Source organism: Camelus ferus, chromosome 19 (genome assembly GCF_009834535.1).
Source record: "Camelus ferus isolate YT-003-E chromosome 19, BCGSAC_Cfer_1.0, whole genome shotgun sequence".
In the NCBI taxonomy this organism is placed as follows: Eukaryota; Metazoa; Chordata; class Mammalia; order Artiodactyla; family Camelidae; genus Camelus; species Camelus ferus.
The window spans coordinates 33,352,021-33,362,666 of NC_045714.1; the positions used below are offsets into that span (position 1 = coordinate 33,352,021).

Here is a 10,646-nt window from a genome sequence, read left to right on the forward strand (position 1 = left end):
CAGCCACCTGACCATGCTGGGAAGCTGCCAGTAGAGTCCCAGACCATCTCTTAAGCCAAATCCCTTTGGGGCAAGTGTCTCCATCCAGTCTGCTGAGCCCTGCTCTGCTGTGCTTTGCACCATATCCTTGCTCTTGTGAGGTCACGAGAAATGCTCCACCTGGGTCCTGGGGCTAGAGATCTGGCTGTGCAACTTGCACCCTGGGAGCCGCCACCTTCAGACCCTACTTCCAGGCTTGGCACCTTTACAGCTCCAGGTAACCAAGTAGCAAGGGCTAAAGGCAGCAGCTGGGCAGGGAGCACAGAATGGATAAGGAAGTTATGATGGTGCTGAGGGGCTTAAGGCCACAGAGGGCACAAAGGGACCCTGAAGGTGGCAATAGGGCAGAGAGGCAAGGGGTACAGAGGGGTGAGGAGACGGATGAGGGGGTGCAGGGGACACAAGAGGTATGAGCATTCTGCAGACCCGAACCCCTACGGGATCAGCGGGAGATGGCCAGCGTGCCCCCTCCCACCAGTCCCTTTGGGGGCAGGTGTCCCAATTAATGGCCTGCCATCTCTACTCCTGCAAAACCTGGCACTGTTGCTGAGGTCAGCTTCCCTCCTGCCCTGCTTGGTCCCCTCTAAACTTGAATATATTATATACATACCTTTTGAGCACTGACTGGAGACCAGGCACTGTTCTAAGTTCTGAGGTACAGTTGTGAACATTTTGGGTGCAAAAGGCTCTTCTGGGGTTGCTTATCTCCTGCTAGATGGGGGTGGGGACCAGACAGTAAACATACAACAAATAAAACAAGGTAATCTCAGATAGTGTTGAGTGTCTTGAAGACAATAATAAAACAGAATGAGAGGATAGAGTATGTATGGAGGATAGAGCTTACTTTTGTCAGAATGGTCGGTCAGGGAAGCAGGTGACCCTGAAAGGTGATCATAGTGATGAGGATGCAAACTTGGTGAACCAGTGCAAAGGCCCTGAGGCTGGATGGGTCTGGTGCATGGGAGGAATAGCTAGAATGCCTGTGTGGCTGGAGGGATATGAGCCAGCGGGAGAAGACAGGGAGATGAGGAGGGCAAGGTTGTGGGTGGAGAAGAACCTTGTCAGGAACCACCTTGCAGGTGAGCCCCCTCCCTCGGATGTAAGTCAGGAGGAACTTGACACGATTTGGTTGCTGTGGCGAGTAGGGGAAAGGCTCGGAGGGCGTGGAAGCCTCAGGAGGCTGACATGTCCTAGTCGGGTTCATCCTCGACCCACTCGCACCCCTCTGTGAAACTTGGATGAGGATGGGACCAGAGCCAGGGAAGTGGATAGGCTGGGTTTTGACAGGAAGTAGAGCAGCCCTCAGGACCTGTATAGACCCGCTTCTAGCTCCGCCGGAGCCTCTCCTGGCCTCCCACTTCCGTGAAGCCTGGGGCCGCCGGGCTGGCTTTCTGCCGCTGACCCAGCCCTTCAACGTCAGGGCGCCCTCCTTGAGTTTTTCTAGATCCCCCTCTGGTGCCTGGGACCTGGCAGTCCCGTCCAGGAGGGGCGCTCCAAGGCGGGAGCAGGACCTGCGGGCGTCCTGTTCCGGTTACTCACTTTCGGGGATTCTCCTCCCCGAGAGCATGAGGTGGACCAGATGCCTGGCGGAGCTCCCGGACTCGCGTCTGTGAGGCTCGTTCTTACTGGAGGCGGGTCTTAACTCCCAGAGCGCATATTTCTTTCGAGAGATCTAGCGAGATTAGGCCGCCAGAACGGTGCTGACACGCTGATATGGGGTAATTCAAATTGTTCATATGGATACTGGCCTTGCAAAAAACATTTGTTCAGAGGCCTTGCGCACTCCAGAGGATTCTTGGCCATCTCTGCTCATCGCTTCTTACATGGGGATGGCAGTGTCTCCCTGGCGGGCTCCTCGCAAGGGCAAAGCACCAGCCAGAGGCGCACAATGAACGAATTCCTTCCTTTTGAGGAGGCGACCCTAGCGTGTGGAAGCCAAAGGGGACCTCGGAGGGGGATGGGGAGGGTCCTGCGCTCAGGAATCTGGGGATCGGGGGCTGGTCCCGAAGACAGAGACCCACAGCTGCTGGCTCCCGGAGGAGAGTGAGGTTCTGGAGGGCAGGACGCACACCAAGCCTCGCCCCTCCACCCCCGGCCCCAGCCCGCTGGGTATAGGCTCGGGCTCTTCATCTTGGGTTATATAACCCCGGAACGTGGCAACCGGGTGAGCAAAGGCGGAGGGGAGGGGAGGGGAGGGAAAGGAAAAGAGAGGAGAGGCGGGGGAGTGGGGGGAAGCGCCGCCTCTGCTTGGGCCCCTTGGGTGTCCTTCCGAAGGATTCCTGGAGGACAGCCCTCCCCAACCCGTACCCCAGCCGCCACCTCAGTTTCCCCTCACTCTTCTGTCCATCACCCCCGTCCCGGCAGGGGGCTCTGGCTCTGGATAGATTTCTCTCTCGAGTTGTAGTTTCCTCCCCAAAGTTCTAGGCTTCGCTGCCGCGGCTAGGTCAGCCGATTGGAGCCTCAGTTTCCCAGTTTGTAAAATGAGGTTTGAGAGGCCACGTGTAAAGCAGCTGGCATCGTGCATGGTACACAGCGGGTGCCCAATGTGGGACGGGAGCCTCACAGGATTGCGGGGAATCCAGGGCTCCGAGGGGCTTTGCCTATTGTAAGGGGCAGCACTCGAGCGAAGCAGGTGACCTCGGGGGCCTAAGAGGGAGGGGTGGGGTCGGTGGGTGCAGAGACCTTGGGCAGCCGACCCCTTCGTTCCCCTCCTCCATCCTCTCCAGTGTCCCTTCCTCCCTTCCCTTCTCTTCCCCTCTCCCCCCTCCTTTCCCCTCCCCTCCCCTCCCCTCCCTTCCCCACTCCTCCCCTCCCTCCTCCCCTCCCCCTCTCTCCTCCCCTCTCCTCGGCACCCCTCCCGGGTCCGAGGCCAGCGAGCAGGCTGTGGGCGGGCCGGAGGCCGCAGGGGGCGTGCGGCGGCGGCAGGAAGGGGCGGGGGGCTCCGGAGCCCCGGCAGGAAGAGGTAAACCCACCAGCTGCTGAGGGTTTCGCGCGTCCCCACCTTGAACCCCGCCATGTGGGGTCTCCTGCTCGCCTTGGCCGCCTTCGCGCCTGCCGTCGGTTTAAGTCTGGGGGCACCCAGCGCCTCCGTGCTGGGCCTGGCGCCGGCCGCGACCACCGAGGCCCCGGTCTCGACCCCGGCCCCGCGTAGCAGCCCGGCACAGCCGCCCGCGGGGAAAGAGAACGGTGAGTTCCCGGACCCACCGCCCGCTTCTCCCGCAAGTCGGTTGCCCCACTCCCCCACCCGCCGTGTGCCGACCTTTCCCTGGCACGCGCGCGCGCGCACACACACACACACACACACACACACCCTCCACGCCGCACACACCCCACTCCCTGCCTGGCGCCTGTGTGGCGACCCTTCCCCGCGCACACACACTCACACACACTCCCTTCCCCGTGCAATGGCTGCTGACTCAGCAGCCTCACTTCCCGGCCAAACCAAGTCAGTCGGCCTGGGACAGGAGCCAGCAGAATGCTGCCTCTTCCAGCCCCAAACCTTCCCTTTTCACAGATGAGGAAACTGAGGCCAGAACCAGGAGGAGGGGAGAAAGAGATGCAGACAGAGGCAGGGAGACTAAAAGGCGCAGAGCGAGACAGACTATGTGGGAAGAGCTTGAGGCTGGGGGGCAGGAAGGAAGTAAAGGGCCGGAGGACAGGAGGAGCAGCTGGGTTTGCGAGGCTGCCTGGAGGGTCGGGGCACTGTCTGGGGAGGCCGAGAGGCAGGTGGCCTGGCTTCCCAACTTTTCAAATGTGGGAGCAGGGAGGGGAAAGCAAGAGGATGGCAGCCACGGAGAGCTTCTCAGGAGAGGCAGGTGGAACTGGTCTGGAAGGGTTTCTCTGAATTAGGGAAAGCCGAAGAGGAGGGCAGCCAAGAAAGACAGGACATTTCAGCTTAGTGACAGACACAATGATGGAGGTGACACAGAGGCTTTGAGCATGACACCAAGTCTAGGGCTAAGAAGTCTCCTTGAAGGGCATGGGGGCTGAGATGTGAAGGAAGAATGGGAATCAGGTGAATGGAAGGGGAATAAAATGAAGTGGTGGATGGGATGACAGGGGAGGGGTCAGCCAGGGCAAAGTAGGAGGTAAAGAACAAATTCAGCCCTATGGAGCAAGCAAATAGCTCCTGGGGCAGTGTCGCTCTTTATTGGCGAGGGCCAACCCTGTTGTCATGTCAGAGGGGAGAAGGAGCCAGGGAAGTGACTAGAGAGGCGGGTTGGGGTCAGACTGTGTGGGCCTTTCAGTTCATGCTAAGGTCCTTAGATACTTGTGGTGGGGTCTGTTGTGGGCTTGCGGGCTTTCTTGGGCAGACCTCTCCATCTGGGGTTTCGTGCCATTCTTCCCTTCCCTGGTGCTGTGTCTCCCTGGTCCCCAGGGACCTCAGAACAGCATATCCGGATTCGAGTCATCAGGAAGAAAAAGGTCATTGTGAAGAAGCGAAAGAAGCTAATTCGCCCCATACCCCCAGTGACTGCCATGCCTTCAACGACTGCCAGGCCTTCAACGACTGCCAGGCCTTCAACGACTGCCAGGCCTTCAACAACCACCAGCCCTGTAGGGGCCCTTGACATCCCTGAGAAGCAAGAACCAGGTACCACCCCTCCAGGGGCCTTGCCCAGACCCGCAGTCTCTCGGGCATGTACTAACGGAGCTCTTGGCCTCCCGGGCATAGACACGCCCCTAGCCTGTCCAGCACACAGGCAAGCTTAGGCTCAGCTTCCCACCTGCCCTGACCACTCTTTCTCTGGTCCCATCTCGCTGCTCTGCCCCTCTCCCAGGTTGTCCCCCTTTGGGCCTGGAGTCCCTGCGAGTTTCAGATAACCAGCTCGATGCATCTAGCAGCCAGTCCTTTGGTCTTGGACCACACCGAGGACGGCTCAACATCCAGGTCAGCAACCTTGCCTCCGAGCAAGGCAACCCCTAGCACCTTCTTCCCTGCCCCTCCCCACCTTCTTTTCCGGCCTACCCGACACTGCCCACCTGGCTCTGATTACTATGTCCTGTGCCCACAGTCAGGCCTGGAGGATGGTGATCTTTTTGATGGAGCGTGGTGTGCCGAGGAGCAGGACGTTGAGCCGTGGCTTCAGGTGGACGCCAGGCACCCCACCCGCTTCTCGGGCATTATCACCCAGGGCAGAAACTCCATCTGGAGGTGAGGCAGCCTAGCCCCAGGCCAGGAAGGTCATGGGCAGACTCAGGAGGGCTGGGGTGGGAGTCCTGGGGACCAACCATGATCTCTCACCACCTTTCCTGCCAGGTATGACTGGGTCACATCTTACAAGGTCCAGTTCAGCAATGACAGTCGGACCTGGTGGGGGAGTAAGAACCGCAGCACTGGGATGGACGCGGTGAGAGGTCCCATGGTGGCTGGGGCCCTTTAGGCTGGGAGTTGGGCTCCTGGCCCATTGTAGGGGGCTGGGCTGGGCTGGGACTCCTCTGAGGACAAGGAATAGGTGCCCACTTGGGCATCCCAGGAGAAAGGGGATTGTTGTCAGGATGGGTGGTACCCAGCAGGCAGCCTTAGGAGCCACACTGCTTTGGACCATATACATATCCTCCCCAAATACTTTCTCCATAGAGTGGGTGCCATTTCATGCCTCAGTCTCCTGCTGGAACACCCCTTCTGGCAATGGGCTTCTGGTCCTTGCATCACTTCTCACTTCCTCATAGCTCTGGCTTCTCTATCTCATGGATCTCTTTTGACCCCAGGCTACAGTGTGAGGTCCTGGCCAGCTTCAGGATTGGCTGCTCCTGAGTCATGTGGCCATACTGGTCCAAGGAGCTGTGACTGAGCCAGAAAGCTTGGCTGCCTAGGGCTGCCCGTTGGCAAAGGCTGTGGGCAGGGGTCTGTGTTTGACACAGAGTGCAAGTCTCCAGATGAGCCCACCAGTGTGGGTTTTCCAGTGAATGGGGAGGCCTGAGCTCCTTCCCTGGGTCCTGGGCTGGGCTGCTGCTGGGGTTCGAGCTACCCTGACAAAGGACTTGATGCTCCCAGGTGTTTCCTGCCAACTCGGACCCAGAGACCCCAGTGCTGAACCTCCTGCCTGAGCCCCAGGTGGCCCGCTTCATTCGCCTGCTGCCCCAGACCTGGCTCCAGGGAGGTGCATCTTGCCTCCGGGCAGAGATCCTGGCCTGTCCAGTCTCAGGTGGGTAGTCAGACAAGGGCTGGATGGGCAGGGTGCTCCCTCCACTGTGAACTCAACCTTTACTGTGAATTCACCCTCTAGCAGATCCTAACAGCCTGTTCCCTGAGGTCCCCATGCTGGGATCCTCCGACCCACTGGACTTCCGGCATCACGATTATAAGGCCATGAGGAAGGTCAGGCATAACCCCTATGACCCAGCTCGGAGGATCTGCCCGTCTCAGGTCCCCTGCCCACCAGGGCATAACTTGCTGTGAATGCCCTCATGTCCTCCCCCATCTCATCCTAAACTACTCCAATTTCCCTTGTGGTGCCTCCCTTGTTCTGACCCTTCCTTCCGGTCTGCTACTGCCCCCTCCTGTACCGTGCCATGGTGTCCCCATCTGTATGGGCCACCACTGGCTTTAGAAGTCCTTTGATGGGCACATGTGATCTGGGTCTGATCCTCTCATGCCCTGTGCCATGCCACTCTCCGCCCCGTCCCCAGCTGATGAAGCAGGTGAACGAGCAGTGCCCCAACATCACCCGCGTCTACAGCATCGGGAAGAGCCATCAGGGCCTGAAGCTGTATGTGATGGAAATGTCGGACCAGCCTGGGGAGCATGAGCTGGGTACTGGCAGATGGGGTGGGAGGGGAGGGCTAGGGGCGGGAGCCAGGGGCGGGAGCCAGCTGCAAGCCCCTGTGTGCTCCCAGGAGAGCCTGAGGTGCGATACGTGGCCGGCATGCATGGGAACGAGGCCCTGGGGCGGGAGTTGCTCCTGCTCCTAATGCAGTTCCTGTGCCGCGAGTTCCTGAGAGGGGACCCGCGGGTGACCCGGCTGCTCACCGAGACACGCATTCACCTGCTGCCCTCCATGAACCCTGATGGCTATGAGACTGCCTTCCGCCGGGTAGGCCATGTGGCTAGTCTGCTCCTTCTGCCCTGGTGCCTGGAGCCTGCTTGGCTTGAACAAACCCCATCCCTGGCAGGGCTCGGAGATGGTGGGCTGGGCAGAGGGCCGCTGGAACCATCAGGGAATTGATCTTAACCATAATTTTGCTGACCTCAACACACCACTGTGGGAAGCAGAGGATGATGGGCTGGTGCCTGACACTGTCCCCAACCATCACCTGCCACTGCCTACTTACTACACCCTGCCCAATGCCACTGTGAGTATCCTGGGGGCAGTGGTGGAGGGCCACCCTGGGGGCCTTTGTGTCTTCCGCTCCTCCTGACCTGTCCTCGTCCAGGTGGCTCCTGAAACTCGGGCAGTGATCAGGTGGATGCAGCGGATCCCTTTTGTGCTAAGCGCCAACCTCCACGGGGGTGAGCTCGTGGTGTCCTACCCCTTCGACATGACTCGGACTCCATGGGCGGCCCGCGAACTCACACCTACCCCAGATGAGGCTGTGTTTCGCTGGCTCAGCACTGTCTATGCGGGCACTAATCGGGTCATGCAGGACCCAGATCGCCGACCCTGCCACAACCAGGACTTCTCCTTGTATGGCAACGTCATCAACGGGGCTGACTGGCACACAGTCCCTGGGAGTATGTGCCCGAGGGTGGAGTTAGCCCCATCTCCTTAACTCTGCCCCAGTACGACAGTCGGCTGTCACAGTGCCGGTGTCAGTTGTCACCGGCAAGTGTCTCCCAGAGGAGGGGACCAGGGGGCGGGGCTCCCATCCTGCCCCTCTAGGTTCCAGTGTCTGTGGTACCCCTAGGCATGAATGACTTCAGTTACCTACACACCAACTGCTTTGAGGTCACTGTGGAGCTGTCCTGTGACAAGTTCCCTCATGAGAATGAGCTGCCCCAGGAATGGGAGAACAACAAAGATGCTCTTCTCACCTACCTGGAACAGGTGGGATCCAAATCCCCTAACCCCTAGCCTGCCTGGGTCACTCCTGGCCCTTCTGTTCTCCATGTCGGTTGCAGCTGCCAACAGGAGTCTCCTAAGGTCAGGCTGAACGTCCTGACTCACAGGTGCTGTGGGTCACACTTGGCACCAGACTGACCCGGAGAGATGTAGGACAGGAAGCACGGTTTGCCAGTAGGGCGGCGGCGGACATTGTTAGCGGGTCGGAGTAGACCTGACAGCAGTCTTGGCAGTGGTCCATGGAGCCGACCCAGAGCTGTTCTGAGAAAAGGCTCAGATGATGCAAGTCTAGGAGGTGCCCTGGCACAGACGCTGCACTTTCCACAGGAACTCATGTCCCTGGAAATGGCTCCATGAGTATAGTGTCCAAGGTTCTAAATGACAAGCCCAATAACAAGAGTCATTGAACTTGGGGAAGCCCAAAGATATGCCCTCCTGCTGGGTACTTAGTTCTCCCGGCTCAGATGCAATTTATCAGTCAGGAGACGTTTTCACCAGAGTATTGTCACCTGGGAATGGAGTACACATACTGCCTCTATCAGATTTGCAGGGAACAGAGCCAGAAAATGAACTGAAAGTCACATTTTCATGCAGAAGGGAAGGGGATTTGAAAACCTTTTCCCACGCAGGTGCGCATGGGCATTGCGGGAGTCGTGAGGGACAAGGACACGGAGCTCGGGATTGCTGATGCTGTCATTGCGGTGGATGGGATCAACCATGATGTAACAACGGGTATGTGTGTGGGGGGACGGGGTGGTGGTGGTGGGGGAGGGTCTAGCCTGGGCCAGAAGCTGAGGGTCACTGGACTGTGATCTTACCCTTCTCTCCTCAGCATGGGGTGGGGACTACTGGCGCCTGCTGACCCCTGGGGACTACATGGTGACCGCCAGTGCTGAGGGCTACCACACAGTGACACGGAGCTGCCGGGTCACCTTTGAAGAGGGCCCTGTGCCCTGCAATTTCCGTCTCACCAAGACTCCCAAACAGAGACTTCGCGAGCTGCTGGCAGCCGGGGCCAAGGTGCCCCCGGATCTTCGGAGGCGGCTGGAGCGGCTGAGGGGACAGAAGAATTAACACCTCCAGCTGAAAAGCCCCAGAGCCTTGGGCAGGCTGGTCCTGTCCAGAACTGAAGGAGGAGATGCCGAGGGTGGGGCGGGGGTGGGGGGAGGGACGAAGTGGGGGAAGAGGCGCTTGGGCTCATTAAAGCTGCGTGGTACCTCAGCCAATCTTCCCGTGGTGTCTGTGTCCCAGGTCCTCCCCCTGGGCCAGGCCTTGACATCCCCTCCTCCTGGGTCCTATTCTGCACATGCTTGCATCCTCTCATTAGTTGACTTCTGGAAAAAGTGTAGAAAGCAGATCCCACCTGGGTTCTTACTGAACGAGGGCTTGGCAGAGGCACTCGTCTCATCAGCTCCTTAACTTCTGCAGCAGGCGCCACTGCTGGTGGTACCGTTAAACATTCTGTAAGCCCCTGCTCAGGGCCAAGCATGCAAAGAGCCGAGGATAAACGGTGTTCATCCAACCTCCTGGGGCTCCCAGTCAAGAGCCGGGACTGTTAAGTATAGTGTGAGGCGTGCCAGGGCGGAGGCTGCCTGCTGTGGGATCCTAGACAGGGAGTTGCACACAGGGGAGGGAAATATAGCACAGGAGACCAACGGGGACTCAACTGTCAGGATGCGATGGAGGTGATGGTTCTTGGAGTTTAGATGGAAGGGAGGCCAAGGACAGCCCCATGAAGGAGAGAACCAAAGAGAACAGATGAAAGCATTTGAATTTGCTTCACTGCCATTTTTGGAGAGTGTTGGCAAATGGCAGGATTTGATTAGTGTCTTTCAGACCGCAGGGTAAGGTCTGTGTCAATATCTTGCCAAGAGAACAACCTGCTTTAGGTATTTCAAGCAGAGGGAAATTTAATGCTGGATATTGGATATAAAGATGTTGGAAGAGCTGGGTGAGAAAAATGGAGAAGGAGTTTTTAACTTAGAAGTCAGGAAGCTGAGAACACCCTTGGTCTGGTGTTGATAAGCTTGTCCCTGCTGATTCTGATGCTGGGGCCCACCATCACCGTCACCTGTGGCCACGTAGGCCAGCAGGGATTACTTATGGTCACCTGCCATGGCTAGAGTCAGAAGTAGAATAATTTTTCCTTTCCTTCCACTTTCTAAACTCCAACATATGAAGTCCACTGGCAAAAATCTAACTGTAACCTAGTTTGCAAAGTAGCCCACAAAATGTAGTTTCCAGGTTCCTAAGCCCCCTGCAGTTTGGAGGAGAGCTTGCAAGAGCAGGAATGGGGCAAATACTAACAGGCAAAATATGGCACAAATATATCCACGAAGCCTGTTGTGTAAGCGCTGCCTAGCGCTGGGCTGTGGTATTGTCTCTGTTTCTCAAGATGTCTGTCTCTGCCTCTCATATTTTCAATCTCAGATCACTAAGAGGGATTTAGTGCCACATCTCCCATCTCTCTGCTCCTTTTCTCCCCACCTCCAAGCATCACCTTTTCAAAAAATTGTTTTGGTTCATCGAAGTTTAATGCATATACTGAAAAGTACACATAAGCGCACAGTTTATTGGCAAAGCAGATTAAAAGACATGATACGA

The 10,646-nt window shown here is 57.8% G+C and overlaps 1 protein-coding gene across 2 annotated transcripts; it reads left to right on the forward strand.

The window, feature by feature from the left end:
* Positions 1 to 1,690: 1,690 nt before the first annotated feature.
* On the forward strand, positions 1,691 to 9,194 carry CPXM1 (carboxypeptidase X, M14 family member 1). Of its 2 annotated transcripts, none has more exons than XM_032461968.1 (14): positions 1,691 to 3,225; positions 4,418 to 4,633; positions 4,821 to 4,930; positions 5,055 to 5,194; positions 5,300 to 5,390; positions 6,038 to 6,188; positions 6,270 to 6,361; positions 6,673 to 6,796; positions 6,880 to 7,076; positions 7,156 to 7,335; positions 7,417 to 7,714; positions 7,888 to 8,027; positions 8,672 to 8,774; positions 8,875 to 9,194. In XM_032461968.1, the coding sequence occupies exons 1-14, from the start codon at positions 3,054 to 3,056 to the stop codon at positions 9,114 to 9,116; spliced, it is 2,256 nt and encodes a 751-aa protein (XP_032317859.1). In that variant the 5' UTR covers positions 1,691 to 3,053; the 3' UTR covers positions 9,117 to 9,194. The 2 variants fall into 2 exon arrangements, with proteins under 2 accessions (XP_032317859.1, XP_032317860.1); XM_032461969.1 differs by having other exon boundaries at positions 6,273 to 6,361.
* Positions 9,195 to 10,646: the final 1,452 nt, after the last annotated feature.